The 19,101-nt window shown below is 42.7% G+C and overlaps 1 protein-coding gene across 6 annotated transcripts in view; it reads right to left on the bottom strand.

Moving 5' to 3' along the window:
• Positions 1 to 11,340, bottom strand: part of RIC3 (RIC3 acetylcholine receptor chaperone) — a 61,458-nt gene extending 50,118 nt beyond the window's left edge. Inside the window, exon 1 of one of the 6 annotated variants that reach the window (XM_019975333.2) lies at positions 11,154 to 11,340. In XM_019975333.2, the coding sequence (XP_019830892.2) occupies positions 11,154 to 11,277 (124 nt within the window). In that variant the 5' untranslated portion in view covers positions 11,278 to 11,340. Of the gene's footprint in view, positions 1 to 517; positions 1,691 to 11,153 lie in introns of those variants that run through there. The other 5 variants (XM_019975334.2, XM_070803720.1, XM_070803718.1 and 2 more) reach the window with 5 other exon arrangements.
• Between the last annotated feature and the right edge of the window lie 7,761 nt (positions 11,341 to 19,101).

Below are 19,101 nucleotides of genomic sequence, written 5' to 3'. Positions count from 1 at the left end.
CAGAGGAAACCCTGATCCTTGGGAGCGAATTCATTAATTCACTTAATTCTAATTCTTTAATTTATTGATTAAATTCTTTAATTGATTTTCTACTATGTGTGGGCCTGATCTAAAGCTGGAGATACTGCAATGAACAAAACAAAAATCCTGACCCTCATGGAGCCTCCTATCTCAACCAGAAAAGAGATGATACACAAGGTAATGATAAATACTAAGAGAAAAAACGAAGTAGGCAGAGGGGATAGGATGTGTTGGGGGAAAGTAAAGATTTAGCAGGAGTATCCAGAGAAGGCTCAGGAGATGTCTTTTAAGTTAAGATGTAAAGCAGATAAAGGAAATGCACACAGCTATCTAAGGAAGAGCATTTCGGGCAGAGGAAACAGCCAATGCAAAGGCCCTGAGGCGAGAGCACAGCTGGAACGTTCAAACCATAGTGAGGCGGTGGCCAGTGCGGCCAAAGCAAAATGGGAAAGAGGGCAACAGGAAGAGGATTAAGCAGGCCTTGCAGGTCACGTACCGGAGAAGGCAATGGAGCCCCACTCCAGTACTCTTGCCTGGAAAATTCCATGGACACGGGAGCCTGGTGGGCTGCAGTTCATGGGGTCGCTGAGGGTCGGACACGACTGAGCGACTTCACTTTCACTTTTCACTTTCCTGCATTGGAGAAGGAAATGGCAACCCACTCCAGTGTTCTTGCCTGGAGAATCCCAGGGACGGGGGAGCCTTGTGGGCTGCCGTCTATGGCGTCGCATAGAGTTGGACACGACTGAAGCGACTTAGCAGCAGCAGCAGCAGTAGATCACGTACAGACTGTGTCTTTCCATCTGAGTGAGTCAGGAAGCCATTGGAGGGTTCTGTGGAGGGAGACTTAAGCTTTAACAGGGTTAGTATGGATTCTACGTTGAAAATACAATGAAGGGGGAAGAAAGGAAGCATGCAGATAAGCCTATATTGGGCAGAATAAGATGGAATAAAGCAATCAAACCAACTGGTTTAATGACTGTACACAAATGGGTTTCCATGAAGAGAATGGGGTGACCTTAAGAGCAGTTTCAAAAGACGGACAGATTTTTTTTTTTTGGATAATGTGAATGATCAAGAAGATATGCGAATCACAATCAAGGGTGAAATCACGAAAAAAAAATATGAGGCACTGAGAGAAATTTGAATACTGATTTCATGACATTAAGGAATTACTGACTTTCAGGTGTGATAATGATATTGCGGCTATATTTTTAAAATAATTTTTATTTTCTTATGCTTTAGAGATGTATACAAAAATACTTAAGGATGAAATGAAATCCCAATGTCTGGGATTTGGTATTTGCATAGGGGGGAAAGTAAGTGGGGATATTCATGATACAAGATGATGGCTGCTGAAGAAGGATGACGTGGATTCATCTTATTATACTACTCTCTTCACTTTTTCTTATGTTTGAAAATGTCTTTAACAAAAAAGGTTGTTTAAAAATCAAGAATGATATATAGCTGAGAGAGATGGTAAAAACAAATACAATTAATGAAACAATAAATGTTCTGGAAAAAAGAGGCTAGAATTCTGGATCAAATTGATCCAGAATTTGATCAAATGCAATAAGGAAAGCTATATTTCTCTATTTGGTTCCAAAACACCAAGTGAATGTACAAAATGGACAAACCTATAGGAGTACCTCCTTTTAAAAAAAAAAAAAAAGTTAAAATTCTAATACACAGCAAAATCAGCAAGTAAAACACCCAAAGTCTAAAGCAATCCCCAGGATGCATTAATAGAACTAAAGAATTTTAAAAAGGGGGATATGCATTTAGTCACTAAGTCAAGTCCAGCTCTCTGCAACCCCATGGACTGTAGTCTGCCAGGCTTCTCTGTCCATGGGATTCTCCAGGCAAGAATACTGGAGCAGGTTGCCACTTCCTCCTGCTCCAATATCTATCCCCAGGTTGGGAAGTGAGTCTCCTGCACTGGCAGGCAGATTCTTAACTGCTGAGCCACCAGGGAACCCCCTAAAAAGGGGGATGGGGGATGCAATAGGCTGCTCTTCCATGAGCTAACTGGCTCACACTTGCTACTGTTTGCCTTCTGAGAGGGCCAACTTACATACTTGTGACTACATCACATGAGGAATGGATGTGGGACCTAGGGATGTCACAGATGAAAAAAGATGGAAAAAGGGGATGTGATACTACTCTACAAATTTCTGAACTCCTTGTCTTTCCCCTTTAATCTGTTTTGCTTCATTACTATATTGGTAAAAGTATACATGGTATAGTCACCTAAGCCAATAAGCTGAGAATAATTCAAGATGCCTCCCTCTGCCTCACATTCCACTTCTAGTTTAAAATGTCTGTGAAAATTGTTCTTTTCCCTCCTGTTCAATGTGGACACTTCCCCTGCTCCATTTACTCCTTCTTCCTCCAGTATCCCTATTTCCCTCTGGGAACCACTCTCAACTCCACAGTGGATCAGCATATTCTTTCTACCCAGAGCACTGCAAATAACTTTACTCAAGTCAGTAAGATGGGTGGATATGTTAGCTGGAACTACTGGGAAAGAACTGGGGGTGGGCGGATAAAAGTGAGATGGCAGTGAAGGAAGAGTTCAAAAGAAAAGAAGCATTCTTTCTCTGGACAATTAAATGTGAGGAAGTGATATCTGGAATCGTTGCAACTAGTGTTGCTAGCCTGAGAGAGAAGCCAGGGGACAGAGCCAACATAAGGAACCCAGAAGTAAAAAGGACAAAGAAACTCAGACAGAGGCCCTGATGGGACTGTGAACCTCTGGATCAAACCACACAGGAAGCCAATTCTCACACAAAGTCTTTTCATGTGCACTAGTCAATACATCCTGCTTTCAACTTGACAACTCAGCTAAATTTTCTGTTACTTACCATGAGAATCCTAAACTGATGAGCCCAAACACACTGCCTCAATGATGTTCATGATGTCTCAAAAGAACTACTGCAACATTTTCCCTGAAGAAACCCTCACTGATACAGCCCCTACACTGTTGCCAAGATGTCCTTTCAGACTGTAAGTTTCTTTTCTACTAACAAACTCATAATGGCCTCACCGATCTTTAGAATAAGATCCAAACTCCTTAAGTATGGCGTGAAAAAAATCTTTACAGTTTGGCCCCTTGTCTCATCTCTTACAACTCTAAAGCTATTTCAAAGCTCTGGGTATTGATTTTGCTGTGTTCTCTCTGCCTGAAATATCCTTGTTAATCTGGCTAATAAAAACACATTAGAGTTACCTCCTCAATTTAGTAAAAAAAAAAAAAAAAAACAGAAAAAAGAAAAAAAAAGCAAGGTTTTAACATCCAAAAATCAATTATGTAATGTATCATATCCATAGAATGAAGGACAAAAACCCCACGGTCACTTAATAGACAGAAAAAGCACTTGACAAAATTCAATTCAATCCCTTCATAATAAAATACTCAACAGACCCCCTTCTAAAAATTCTTTAGTTCTATTAATGCATCCATAGCTAGCACTATCCTTAATGGTATGAAAGCTTTCTTAAGATTAGGAACAATCAAGGATGTTCACTCTTCACCATTTCTATTTGACATTGTACTAGAGGTTCTAGCCCAGGCAGTTAGGCAAGAAAAAGAAAAGCATGTAGATGGGAAAGAAAGAAGTAACACAATCTCTGTTTGGAGACAACACGATCATTGGAGAAGGAAATGGCAACCCACTCCAGTGTTCTTGCCTGGAGAATCCCAGAGATGTAGGAGCCTGGTGGGCTGCCGTCTACGGGGTCGCACAGAATCGGACACGACTGACGTGACTTAGCAGCAGCAGACAACACGATCATTTATTGCAGCCAATAAACAATTCAGCAAGTCTACAGAATACAGTATTAATACACAAAGATTGTGTTTCTAAAACTGAGTAATGAATAGTCTTAAAATTAATAAAATAATTCAATTTACAGTAACATCAAAAAGAATAAAATACTTACGGATATATTTAACAAAAGAAGACTTGTACACTGAAAACTACCAAGAGTCACTCAGTCGTGTCTGACTCTCTGCGACCCCACAGACTATACAGTCCATGAAATTCTCTAGATCAGAATACTGGAGTGGGTAGCCTTTCCCTTCTCCAGGGGACCTTCCCAACCCAGGGATCAAACCCAGGTCTCCCGCATTGCAAGGGGTTTCTTTACCAGCTGAGCCACAAGGGAAGCCCAAGAACACTGAAATGGGTAGCCTATACCTTCTCCAGCAGATCTTTCCAATCCAGGAATCAAACCGGGGTCTCCTGCATTGCAGGTGGATTTCTTTACCAACTGAGTTATCAGGGAAGCCTGAAATCAATTAAAGACCTAAATAAAATTTTAAAAATCCTATTCATAGATTAAAAGACTTATTAAGATGGCACTACTCTTCAAAATGATTTACAGGTTCCACACAATCAAAATCCCAGCTGGTTTTTGCAGAAACTGACAAGCTAATCCTAAATGTGTATGGAAATCCTGAGCCACAGCACTCAGAAATCAACCTTGATAATGAACACAGTTTGGAGACTTAACACTTCATGATCTCAAAATTTTACTACAAAGCTTCAGTAATCAAGGCAGTGTGGTACTGACATAAGGACAGGTATATATTCTATATCTGATGTTTGTCAATGGAACAGAATTGAGAGTCCAGAAATAAGCTCTCACACTTAGTCAACTGAATTTCAACAAGGGTGTTAAAACAATTCATTGTAAACAGAATATTCTTTTCAACAAATGATGCTGGGATAACTGTATATCCATATGAAGTTGGACTTTTCCTCATATCAAAAGCAAAAATTAACTCAAAATGGATCAAAGGATTAAATATAAGAGTAAATACTATAAACTTGGATACATGGACATAAATCTTCATGACCCTGGATCTGGCAATTATTTTTTTAGGTCTGATATCAAGAAGAGAAGGTGGTAAATAAGTCAGATTTCATCAAAATTAAAAACTTTTCTTAAGAAGACACCATCAAGAAAGTGAAGAGTTGAAGAAAATATTTGCAAGTCACATATCTGATAATGAACTTGTACCTAAAATGCATAAGGAATTTTTATAATTCAACAATAAAGACAAGAAACCCAATTTAAAAATGGGCAAAAGTCTGAACTGACATTTCTCTAAATTGTTACACAAACAACCTATAAACACATGAAAATATATTAAAGTTGTTAGTCATCATGGAAATACAAAAAAAAAAAAAGATAGCACTTCACACCCATTATGATGGCTATAATAAAAAGGCTGGCAATAACAAACATCAGAGAGAATATGGAGAAACCGGGACCCTCACATATTAATGGTGGGAATGTAAAATGATAGATACTTTGGAAAACAATCTAGCAGTTCCTCAAAACTGCTCATAGAGTAATAATATGAGCAAAATTCCACTCTTAGTTCCAGCCACACTAAAATGTTCACATTTCCCAAATGCATATATTCAAGAGAAATCAAAGCATATATCCACACGAAAATGTGTACAGGGATGTTAATAGCAGCATTACTCATAATCATCAAAACCCCAAATGCCCAACTAATAAATGAATAAAATGTAGATGGAATATTCCACATAATGGATTATTATTCAGCCATGAAAAGTAATGAAGCACTGATACATGCTACAACATGGATGAAACCTGAAAACATGCTATGTGAAAGAAACCAGTCACAAGAGACCACATATTGTATGATTCCATTTACATGAAATGCCCATAGCAGGCAAATCTATAGACAGATTAATGGTTGCCTAAGAAGCTCTAATACTTTGGCCACCTGATGTGAAGAACTGACTCATTAGAGAAGACCCTGATGCTGGCAAAGATTGAAGACAGGAGGAGGAGGGGACGAGAGAGGATGAGATGGTTGGATGGCATCACCAACTTGATGGATATGGCTTTGAGCAAACTCAGGGAGATTGCTCTGAGCTAAGGACAGGGATGCCTGGTATGCTGCAGTTCATGGGATCGCAAAGAGTCAGACACAACTGAATAACTCAACTGAACTGAAGGCTGAAGGGGCTCAGGGTGGTGGACTGTTAATGGGTGATGGCTAAAGAGGTTAAAGATGGCTAAAGATGGTTTCGGCGGGGGGGGGGAGCGGGAATGATAAAGTGTTCTAAAATTGATAGTGACGATGGTTGCACAACTCTGTGACCATGCTGAAAACCATTCACACACTTCTTTTCTTGCTTACTTTTTTATTGATGCATAGTTGATTTACAATATTATATTCATTTCAGGTGTACAGCTCAAGATTCCACATTTTGCAGATTATACTCCATTATAGGTTTTTTACAAGAAAATGGCTATAATTCCCCAGGCTATACAGTATATCCTTGTTGCTTATCTATTTTATATTTAATACATAGCAGTTTTTATCTGTTAATCTCATACCCTTAATTTACCCCTCCCCCCTTTCCTCTCCTGTTTGGTAACCACAAGTTTGTTCTCCATATCTGTGGTTCTGTTTCTATTTTGCATACACATTCGAGTTATTTTTTAGATTTCACACATAAGTGATATCACATAGTATTTGTCTCTGACTTTTTTCACTATGCATATTCTTAGGTCCATTCATATTGCTGCAAATGGCTACTGCTTTTTCTAAAATTTATTTATTTTTAATTGGAGCATAATTGCTTTACAATATTGTGTTGGTTTCTGCTATATATCAACATGAATCGGTCATAGGTATACACATGTCCCCTTCCTCTTGAACCTTCCTCCCACCTCCCACCCATCCCACCTCCCTAGGCTGTCACAGAGCACGGGCTTGAGTTCCCTGTGTCACATGTGAATTTCCACTGGCAATCTATTTTACACATGGTAGTGTGTATATGTTTCCATGCTATTCTCTCAATGTGTCCCACCCTCTCCTTCCCCCACTGTGTCTACAAGTCTGTTCTCTATGTCTGTGTCTCCAGTGCTGCTCTGCAAATAGGTTCATCAGTACCATTTTCTAGATTCTATACATATGCATTAATATATGATATTTGCTTTTCTCTTTCTGACTTACTTCACTCTGTATAATAGGCTCTAGGTTCATCCACCTCAACAGAACTGAGTCAACTGTGTGTCCTTTTATGGACACAGTAATATTCCATTGTGTATGTGTACCACAGCTTCTTTACCCAAGCATATGTTGATGGACATCTAGGTTGCTTCCATGTCCTAGCTATTATAAATAGTGCTACAATGAACACTGGGGTACATGTGTCTTTTCAATTATGATTTCCTCAGGGCATACACTCAGTAGTGGGATTGTTGGGTCATATGGTAGTTTTGTTTTTTTTAATGTGGAACTATGGTATTGGAGAAGACTCTTGAGAGTCCCTTGGACTGCAAGGAGATCCAACCAGTCCATCCTAAAGGAGATCAGTCCTGGGTGTTCTTTGGAAGGAATGATGCTAAGGCTGAAACTCCAGTACTTTGGCCACCTCATGCGAAGAGTTGACTCACTGGAAAAGACTCTGATGCTGGGAGGGATTGGGGGCAGGAGGAGAAGGGGACGACAGAGGATGAGATGGCTGGATGGCATCACTGACTTGATGGACGTGAGTCTGAGTGAACTCTGGGAGTTGGTGATGGACAGGGAGGCCTCGAGTGCTGCAATTCATGGGGTTGCAAAGAGTCGGACACAACTGAGCAACTGAACTGAACTGAAGCATATGTTTAATTTTATTAAAATGCATTTACCAAATTGTTTTCCAATGTGGTTGTACCATTCTACATCGATAACAGCAATATGAGAGTTTCAGTTGCTTTGCATCCTTATGCATATGGTAGTTTTATTCTTAGTTTTAAAGGAATCTCTATACTGTTTTCCCAGAGAAGGCAATGGCACCCCACTCCAGTACTCTTGCTTGGAAAATCCCATGGAAAGAGCAGCCTGGTAGGCTGCAATCCATGGGGTCGCTAAGAGTCGGACACGACTGAGCGACTTCACTTTCACTTTTCACTTTCTTGCATTGGAGAAGGAAATGGCAACCCACTCCAGTGTTCTTGCCTGGAGAATCCCAGGGACGGGGGAGCCTGGTGGGCTCCGTCTATGGGGTCGCACAGAGTCGGACACGACTGAAGTGACTTAGCATAGCATACTGTTTTCCATAATGACTGTATCAGTTTACACTCCCACCAACAATGCAAGAGGGGTCCCTTTTCTCCACAGCCTCTCCAGCATTTATTGTTTGCAGATTTTTTGATGATGGACATTCTGACCAGAATTGACTCACTGGAAAAGACCCTGATGCTGGGAAAGATTGAAGGCAGGAGAAGGGGATGACAGAGGATGAGATGGTTGGATGGCATCACCGACTTGATGGACATGAGTTTGAGCAAGCTCCGGGAGTTGGTGATGGACAGAGAAGCCTGGAGTGCTGCAGTCCATTGGGGTTGCAAAGAGTCGGACACGACTGAGTGACTGAAATGAACTGATTCTGACGAGTGTGAGTTGATACCTCATTGTAGTTTTGATCTGCATTTCTCTAATAATAATCGATGTTGAGTATCTTTTGATTCAGTCATACAGTTTAAATACATGAACTGCATGGTATGTGAACTGTATCTCAAGAAAGCTATTACCAAAAAAAAAAAGGCTCTTCTCTTCCATAAGACCTTTCTTGAGACACCAATAAAACTAACCATTCTAACATGTGTCTCCTCCTTTCCCTGCAAGGATTTGAGTATCTGCAATTGACACTTTTTTGCACTTATTCAATGTCTTTTCCCCTCTACTAAACTGTGAGTTCCTCAAGGCAGGGATTTGGCTCTTTTTTTTTTTTTTAAAGAATTAAATAGTATTTCTATACTGTGTGTAAGCTATGTTAAAGGGTACATCATAAATATTTGCTGAAGACTACCTTAACGGCTGTCATGTGGGAAAGGGACAATGCTCATTTCATATATCCCAATGGGCAGAGGTGGAAGCTATAATGACACAAATTTTAAGACACGGATGACACTAATTTTCAAATAATCAGGGCTATCCTTTTCTTCAGAGCAGGGGTTTCTGGATTCTGTGGTTTCTCTGAGTTGATACTCAAATTCTCGATGTATGTACAAAAAGTATAGGCATTTTTCCTGGGGGAAAAATCCATAATTTTCATTAGATTCTCAAATGGGTATATAACCCAATAATGGTTAGAAGTCACCGTTTTTAAAATATCAGTGTACCAAGACAAGGATTTTAGTTAGCAAATTTCAGTTACTGGAATACGTCAGTTAAGGTAGGTTTTTACATAGATTATGGTGACTCAAACAGTAATGAATCTGCCTGCAATGCAGGAGACCTGGATTCAATCCCAGGGTGGGGAAGATCCCCTGGAGAAAGGAATGGCCACCCACTCCAGTATTTTTGACCGGAGAATTTCATGGACAGAGGGGCTGTCTGCAGGCTGCAGTCCATGGGGTTGCAAAGAATTGGACATGACTGAAAAACTAACACTAACTTACTTTTACCTAGATTGTACTACTTTGATAATGAATGCAAAAAGAGCATCTTATTCATTTAAAAATACTGTCCATTATATGCCAACTGCTAAATAGTGGTAAACAAGACAAACTGCCTGCCCTCAGGAGCTTACACTCTACAAAGTGGAGACAAAAAAAAAAAACAACCTAATAAAATATAAAAGAAAATGTCATATGATACAATAACACCTTCAATTGAGAAAATAAAGCACAGGAATAGGAAATGATGGGAGTGTAAAGAGTGACTTTAGTTAGAGTCATCAGGGAAAGTCTCTGAGGAGATTACATTTAAGCTGAGCAATGGGAAGGATGCCAAAGAAATTAACACTTCAGGAATGAAGAGAACAGAAACTGCAAAGTTTCTAAGATAAGAACACTGATTATTATTACTTGAGCTCTTAGGAGAAAAAGCCATCTCTGATCGTCTCTCTACACAACATTTAGAAGAGTATCTCCCACTCGCATTGAAGAGAACTTTCAAGACAATTCAGCATGATGAAAATTTTACGTGGTAAGACACTATTGTAGACGAATCTTTAACCGCTTAGGGTCATCGTGAATTTACTCTTCCTCACCATTAGACAAAGTGAGTAAAACCTTTGGAGTTTTGTACTAAGACAGAAAGGGGAAAAAAAAGAAAAGAAAACCCAACAAATGAGGTAGTTTGCTTTTTTTTTTTTTAATAAGAAGTTTCTCCCAGAGAGATAGTTTTACAAACATAAAGATTATCAAGCAAAGTCTATGAACAGAATGCTGGGTTGGATCTGCCCTTCACCCCTAGAGCTTGATGTTTTGCATTTCTTGTATTTATAATCTATGATGTACAAGAGGGTGGAGTTAGTCAATGTGCACAAATTAGAGGGAAATGAGTTTCAGTTCAAGGAGCTGTCCAACATCAACAGGTTGAATATTAGTGGAAGCTCGAAAACTGTAAAACCGTGTCTCAAGGATGTTACACAGACAATTTCCAGAAAAAAGTTACCAGAACTTCACAATCTACAGAGAACTGTTGTAGTTCTTCTCCCAGCCTTTGGCATTCCTGCCCTGTCACACTCACCCATTATGCAAAAGCCCCAGAATGCAAACCACAGGGTGGATTTTTAACCACCACATACATCATGCCAGTAACAAAGGATTAACAAATACTTGTTCACGTAACGGGAAGGCAGAACCATGTTCATCTCAGTAACTGAAACTCGGATTATTAAAATCTTCACGTTATATTTACGAAGGCACAAAAAGAGCCTGAAACAGTGAGCACTCGACACCAAACTGAAAATTCACAACAAATTAAGGTTAACAATACCCAGTCCAACTATTCCATTCGAAAGCACGAGAGAAAGCACACGGACACCCTAAAAAGGGGAATTCAAGTGGGAGCCCTCCTGACTCAAAGCACTTGGGCAGATAGTGACTAGTCGAGTTAGGCCAGCGAGGGGAAGAGGTGAGAGCAACCGGACAGTGCGTCCACGCTCGTCTGCGTGCGCTCCTGCAGGGGAGGCCTGAAGGGACCTGGTCCGGCCGCTGCCCGCTGGGGCCAAGAGAACCCTGGCGCTTGGCACCTCCCAAACTCCGCGGGGCCGGGGACCCCCGCGGCCGCCCTCCCTCCAGCAGGGCTCTAGGCGCTCGTGCTCGCCCTGCGGCTCGGGGTAGGGGAGCCGGCCCGCGCTTACCTTCGGGCGCCGGCGGCGGCTCCTGCCGCTTTCCGCGGGACAGGAAGGCCTTGGGCAGCAGCAGCGACACAGCCAGGACGAGTCCCGAGGCCAGGGCCACCCTCTGCACCGTGGAGTACGCCATGACCGCCCGCCCCCGCCGCAGGTGCGGGCTCCCGCCGGAACCGGAACCGCAGCGCCCGCGGCCTCCGCCAACCCCACCGAGCGTTGCGCGGACGGCGCCGCGCGAGGGACACGCGAGCACGGCGCGTGGGGCTGACTCGCTCCTCCCGCGCGGTCTCCAGGTGCGCTGAATGGTACCCGCGCCCTCTCATTCGTTCCAGCTAGAAACTCCTCCCTGTAACCCACGCCCACAGGGGCGTTCTACACCTTAACTACGGATGGCCGCGCCCTTCCTTTCATCTTCATCACCACACTGCTCACTCCCCTCCTTAACCGCCCATCAGTTAACTGGTTAAGCTTCCAGCCCCTCTGGAAGACCCCGCACATCCATTCTCCATCTGAAGCCCAAGGTGATAATACTAAAACTCAGGTGTAATGCGTTTAAAGCTCTCCATAGCTTCAAATCTTTGAAAAACTCCCCTTTATCCTCATAGAAAGGTCCAACTGCTTTCTGTGACTTCAAGGCCCTCCCTGATGTGGTTTTACCAATGCTCAAATTATATCATTTGCTATTTCCCTAACATATTTCTTGCTTTCCGGGAATCTTTGCTTATCCTGTTCACACTGCCTGGAAAATTCCTAACACATCTCCACTGCTAAAAACTTCTCTGAAGAACAGCTGAAAAGTACTGCCTTCATGAAACATTTTTAGCCAGCTTCTCTTTCCTCTGTGTCCCCACAGTTCTTGTTACTGTCCTTATAAATTTCTTTAACAAACATTCTTTTGGTTCTTACGAATACAATAGGTTCCCTATAGGGTAGATAGTCATAGAAACAAGAAAATGCAGCAAATATTCTGGACTCTAGATCACTCAGTTCAACTGAAAGGAGGAGAAATAAGGAAAGAGCTTTTTAAAGTAGGTGAAATTTGAGTGAGTGTTTAAAGAATGAGGAAGTTACTAGGCAGACAGGTGAGAGGAGTTCGAAGGATAGTCCAGGAAAAGGTTGCAGAGAAAGCAAAGACGTGAAAGCTTGAAGCTTCCTTATGTGCTGTGAAAACTATTAGTAATTCATTTTGGTTGTAATTCATTTAGGGTCAGTGACATAAAGTGATAAGACAATATAGCAGTAACTAGGTTATGAGAAGCTTAGACATAATTTCCAGTTGAACATGGCAGATGGAGGGCTTCCCAGGTGCTCCTAGTGGTGCCGGAGTACCACTATGGTGCTCGTGCCAATGCAGGAGATACAAAAGATGTGGGTTTGGTCCCTGGGTCAGGAAAATCCCCTGAGTAGGAAATGGCAACCCACTCCAGTATTCTTGCCTGGAAAATCCCATGGATAGAGGAGCCTATAGTCCGTGGGGTCGCAAAGAGACACGACTGAAGCAACTTCATGTGCACACACGCATGGCAGATGGAACACACCCATTTATCTTTGCTTTCTCCAGACACCTCAAAAATGAAAAAAAAAAAGTGTATCAACTAAAATACTGAAGAGGATGGGAGAAAACATGACAGCAGATAAAGATGTCAAAATGTTTATAAGATGCAACATTATCCAATAGAAATAAAATGCCAGTTACTTATGTATTGGGTTTGTCAAACACTTTGTTTGGATTAAAAACCTGAACAAAATTTTCAGTCAATCAATAATTTAAAATTTTCTAGTAGCCACACATTTAAGAAGTGAAAATAAACAGGTGAAATTAATTTATTTAACCCAAAATATCCCAAATATTATTATTTCCACATGTGTAACACTAGTCAGTCACATTTCAATGACTTGGTAGCAATATGCCTAGAGGCTACCATATTGAACAGTGCAGGTTTAGAGAATAAAAAGTGAAGTGCCTACAGAGAGAAAGACTCTAAGAAGCAAACCAATTTGGCTTTCAGAACCTATAAAGTATTAGGAATTTAAAGCACTGAGTTCCTTTAAAGACAAAGATGTGGAGTGGGATTGAATGAAGAAAGAATGATTGAAAGTCTGTGAAGAAGCAGTTGATATCCTCCAAGTCGGAATCCTCAATTATTGCAGCCAGGGGGATGCCCCTACTAGCATCACTCGGGCATCATCATTATTGATGTCATCAATAGTACTAAAAGTTATTGAGCATTTCCTATTGTCCAGGTATTTTCCATACCATAACAATTGATTCTCTTAACTTTATGAAGTAAGAAATATTATTATGTACCCACTTTACGCATGAGAAAACTAAGGAACAGAAAGCTGAAGTAACTTGCCCACAACTGCACAATATACATTGGAAGCTTTTATTTGAATCCAGGCAGGCTTACTCCTGGAAATGGCAACCCACTCCAGTATTCTTGCCTGGAAATTGCCATGGACAGAGCCTGCTGGGCTACATTCCATGGGGTCACAGAGAATTGAACATGACTGGGCATGCATGCTTACTCCAGGACTTGCTCTCTTAACTACCAGTTTTGCTTTCGGGAACCAGAGAAGCTCTGGGCTCACAGAGAGCAGATGCATCTTAGGAGGGTGATGACTGATAGGATATAGCTTCTAAGAGACATAGAGGAATCTCAGATTACCCCCAAATTCTTGCTTGGGTGATTGGATAGACATTGACTTCATATAATAAGATTTTGAGAGCAGAAGAATCAGATTTCTGAGAAATTTGTGAGAGTTCAGATTTTGATGAGTTGAGTTTGAGGGTCCATGAAGTGTCCAGGTGGGCTTCTCAGGTGGTACAAGTGGTAAAGAATCTGCCTGCAAATGCAGGCAGACTTGTGGGTCTAATCCCTGTGCCAGGAAGATGCTCTGGAGATGGGCATGGCAACCCACTCCAGTATCCTTGCCTGGAGAATCCCATGGACAGAGGAGCCTGGAGGTAGCTATCCAGTTGGATAGATGGGTCTGAAGCTCAGAAAAGATGTTTGGACTGGAAATAAAAATAGAAATGATCAGTCTATCAATTGTAAATGAAGTCTGGGAGAAGATAAGATCAGCCAGAATGCTCGTGTAAATGATAAGCCACAATGGAAACTTGGGTTACACCCTTTTGTTGAAGTTACCAAGTATTATGACAAAAGTGGGATGGAAAAGAAGACAGTGATTCAGGTGTTAAAGTCTTGAATGAATGAAGACACTGGAAGGTGACAGGAACAGAGAGTATAATGAGCAGTCAGATGACCTTCTCTTTTAAGGAGTTGTAGTTGGTTTTTAGAGGACGTGTAGCAGTGGTGGTGGGCTTTCCTGGTGGTTCAGTGGTGAAGGATGCAATGCAGGAGATGTGGGTTCGATCCCCAGGTCAGGACGATCCCCTGGAGAAGGAAGTGGCAACCCACTCAAGTATTCTTGTCTGGAAAATCCCATGGAGAGAGAGACTTGGTGGGCTATAGTCCATGGGGTCACAAAAAGTTGGACATGACTTAGCAACTAAACAACAACAAGCAGTGGCTGCAGTAACCACTCAGAGGCATACTTCTACGTGCTTTATGTACAAAAATACATTGACGTTTATACAGAACTTCCTGAATACATGCAAGTTCTTATCAGTACCCGCATGCATGCATGCTAAGTCATTTCAGAAGTGTCCAACTCTTTGCAACCCAGTGGACTGTAGCCCCCGAGGCTCCTCTGTCCATGGGATTCTCCAGGCAAGAATACTGACGTGGGTTATCATGCCCTCCACCAGGGAATCTTACCCACCCAGGGACTGAACCCACATCTCTTAAGTCTCCTCCATTAGCAGGTGGGTTCTTTACCACAAACGCCACCTGGGAAGCACTGTCAGTAACTAATTCTATTGTTCATGGTTTTACACAGAGAACAAACTTTTTTCCCTTTCACCTGCAATCTCACTGCTGAGGAACTTGTAAATTGTTCCCTAGCAGCTCCTCCTATGTTGCTGGCATTCTTACCTTCGTGATAACTACCTTCCCAATACTCCTGATTTACCTCCTTTCGTCATTCTTAACACCCAATTTCAGAACAGAAACAAACTGCTCATAGGCCACAAGATCCAGGGAAGAGAACCTGCCTTCCTCTGATGTGCAGTAAGTGGTTAAGAGGGGCTCTCTCAGCCTTAGGCCGCAAAAGAGGGGACCTCTCTTTGCCTCCTCCTTGGAATCTATTTCCATTCTGCTTTGTGATGACCGGCAGGGCTCCCTGACATAAGTCCCTCAAGGCCCTGCAGCTAGAGCCACTTAACTACAGCTGCTTCCAACTGAGCCCGCCTAGGTACCCTGAACTGTTCCTCCATGAGGGACATCAAAAAGTCACTCAGCCTGAAGTCATATTCATAGTTGTTGATCATAACCTAATGTTTAGCCTGCTGTCAATAAACTGTTGACTTACTTCTATGACTTACATTAGTGATTTTCAAACTTGGTTTTTTTCTGATGACAGATCTTGAATCCAGAAAGCACAGTAAGGAGCAAGTTTGGGAAGTTAAGGATAGGAGATGGAGTCAGAGTGAAATATGTACTGAGGAGTATACCGTTAGCTCTGTTTCTCTGGGGAACTTTAATACAGTGACTTTGGCTATTTCTGAAAATGTAATTCTTCTATTTTTGCGGCTTCTTTATCCCAGGGGAGATTCCAAGGCTATACCTTGGCCTCTGAAAACAATTTTAAAGAGCCTATAAGGAACCATGGCAGCCCCACTGTAGAGTCATAGACCTTGTTAAAGGCAGAAATCAGGGTGGTGAGCAGGGAAGTGATACCCAAATATCCAGAACACTGAGCAGAAGGGAGCAAAGCATGTAACTCCAAAGCACAGAATGGAAAGGCTAATGGAGGCAGGCAAGAGATGGGACAGGACACACACAAGAGGCTCTATTGGACCAGGGCATTTAGAGATGGGTGACATTTCTATCAGGGATAAGGAGATTTGATAAACACCTTTTGAATACCCTTTCTTTGTCAGATGTTATCCACATTGAGAACCTCACTTTCTCAATGTTGAATCCAACAAACTGTATTTCCCCTGGCCACTGGGGTGTAGATACATAACTCTGTTTCCCAGTCAGATGAACCCAGATTTCAGCTTGGAAGTTATCTATGAGAGGAAACATCAATGCCTGGGCTGCTTTTTAAAATATGTATGTATGCTGCTGCTGCTGCTGCTGCTAAGTTGCTTCAGTCGTGTCCGACTCTGGGCGACCCCATAGACGGCAGCCCACCAGGCTCCCCCATCCCTGGGATTCTCCAGGCAAGAACACTGGAGTGGGTTGCCATTTCCTTCTCCGATGCATGAAAGTGAAAAGTGAAAGTGAAGTTGCTCAGTCATGTCCGACTCTTAGCGACCCCATGGACTGCAGCCTACAAGGCTCCTCCGTCCATGGGATTTTCCAGGCAAGAGTCCTGGAGTGGGATGCCATTGCCTTCTCCGATATGTATGTATGTATATATATATATATGTATGTGTGTGTGTATGTATGTATATATATATATATATACATACATTTACTTATTTGGCTGCTTCAGATCTTATTTGTGGCGTGCAGCATCTTTCATTGTGGCATGAGGGCTCTAGAGCGTGCACTCAGAGGTTGCTGCACGTGGGCTTAGTTGCCCCATGGCTGATTTTAGTTTCCTGACCAGGGATTGAACCTGAGTCCCCTGCATTGGAAGGTGGATTCTTAACCACTGGGCCACTGGGGTTGTCTCTGGGCTGTCTTGTTTTTTCTGATGGCTGTAAGTGGTAGCAGAGTGGATATTCCTGCAGTTGGTGGAGGCCCTAAGTAGCTTCCTAAAGGCAGAGCAGAGGCCCTACAGGTCTGGGGCCAGTGGCAGCTCCCTTTCAAGGTTAGTTCTGTGGAGTTATTTCCAGCCACTTCTGGGGGTTATTCCAAGCTTCAGAGCCCCAGTTTTCTCACCTGTGAAATGGAGTCTATGCCACCACCCTCGTCTTCTTCCCTCCTGTGAGCTAACAAATGTGATGGAGCCTGGAAGGCAACTGTGCGTGAGACAAAAACAGCAGTAGGAGCTACAGCTCTAAGTGAGTCCAGTGAAAACAAATTGGAATCAGGAAAGCGTAGATGGTTTTGGAGGGAAATGTATAGGGAGGAAGCTTCTAGAAGGCCCATATTCCTCACCCTGAAGCTTTACCCAAATGGGACTGCGCGGGTCAAGGTCAAGGACATGAAGATCCGTACTTCCTGGTGGCGAGGGGTCGAGGTGAAAATGTCCTTCCTGCTTTGCTGTCTGTGCTCCTTACTGGCCCCTGCCTCTGGTGACACAGAGCAGAGAGAGGTCACAGTTGGATACCTTGGGCCTCTCTGCCTTCAATGAGAAGAAATAGTCTTTGGTTCCAACTAATTAAGCAAACTGATAGAAATTCCCCACTAAAGTCACACTTTGCATATCCATAATCTGTGCATTACATTTTCTGTATACTTTACCCCTGGGTAAAAATTGGTGAGCATTTAAATGCTTCCTCACATAATCTTGCTAAAGCACACTCTCGCCTATAAATATTCATGCCACTGCCAAAACATTTGCAGGCTTTCCCCAAAGGTGAAATGTGTGTAATGTACTTTGTCTTCTGGGTATAAATATTATCCAATACATTTTAGTTAATATGAATACACTAATTATTCCTGTAACCCTTTTAAAAAGGGTCATCTTCATGATGTGAATTTTTAAAAAATGTAATTACAGTAATTGGATACTTAATCTAATTAAAATTTGCTTTATCTTTAATGGGAATTTCTCTAAAGAGGCAGAATGACAATTGGCTTTTTGATAATGACTGTTTTCTTTCTACAGGGAGATCAAGTTGGTGAAACCTGGAGAACCAGGCAGTTTTGCGCCTGTCTGACTTTCTCCTCATGACCTGGTCCTTGGGTAGTGAATGGCTTTTGGTAACTGAAGAGGATGGAGGAGAGGACCAAGGAAACCTTTCCCATTCCAACAGCTGAAGCTCCTCACCTTCCTAGGACGCAGCCCTCTGCTGGACCTGTGACTGGTCCATCGTGGGCGTGTGACCTAAGCCAGCTAGATCAGGGTTCCTCCAGGGCTCGCTGGGCCTGGACCTGGAAGAGAAGCAGTTCCACACTGCTTTGGGGGCCATGGCACTGGAAAGAGTTGTTGTGGCTCTTACAAGTGTGCCACCATATCCCTTGATACGGTGACTCGAGGTCACCTGCTGAAGTTCCTATACACCATTTGGGTATCTCTGCGTCTCTCTGCATAAGGCCATTCTCTGGCTTGGGGAGCAAGCTAGGTTTGCTAGAGAGCTCCCATCCCCAGCTGTAACTGCTCATCCACACATGCATGTGGCGGCTCTCCTCCTTTGTCTCACCTCCCCACTCCCTCATGATACTTCTTGAGATCATCTCCCCAGTAGAACAGTGCATCCAAACTCTTGCCTTGAGGTCTGCTTTAGTGAAGTGAAGTCGCTCAGTCGACTCTTTGCGACCCTGTGAACTGTAGCCTATCAGGCTCCTCCATCCATGGGATTCTCCAGGCAACAATACTGGAGTGGGTTGCCATTTCCTTCTCCAGGGGATCTTCCCGACCCAGGGATTGAACCTGGGTCTCCCGCATTGTGGGCAGACGCTTTAACCTCTGAGCCACCAGGGAAGCCCCAGGGTCTGCTTTGGGGGAGCCCAAACTAAGATAGATGCACAGTTGGAGTTTTCAGGTAACTATTCTCCACTGTGTGGAATAGGCTTGTCTGAAGGAGGAGAGTGAAACCAGAGGAAATGGGCAGAAATGGGGAGGATAGCAAGTGAACCTACTGGCGTTGAGCCTGCTTCTGCCCCAGGACTCTCCTTGCTTCTGCTCCTCCTTTGATTTCTTGGTCTGTCCTGAACCCTTCCTTCAATATCAACCAATATTTTAGTGTGTGTTCAGCTTGCTTGAGTTGGAC

This window comes from Bos indicus, chromosome 15 (genome assembly GCF_029378745.1).
Source record: "Bos indicus isolate NIAB-ARS_2022 breed Sahiwal x Tharparkar chromosome 15, NIAB-ARS_B.indTharparkar_mat_pri_1.0, whole genome shotgun sequence".
Lineage (NCBI taxonomy): Eukaryota > Metazoa > Chordata > Mammalia > Artiodactyla > Bovidae > Bos > Bos indicus.
This window is presented reverse-complemented; position numbering and strand designations above follow the sequence as displayed.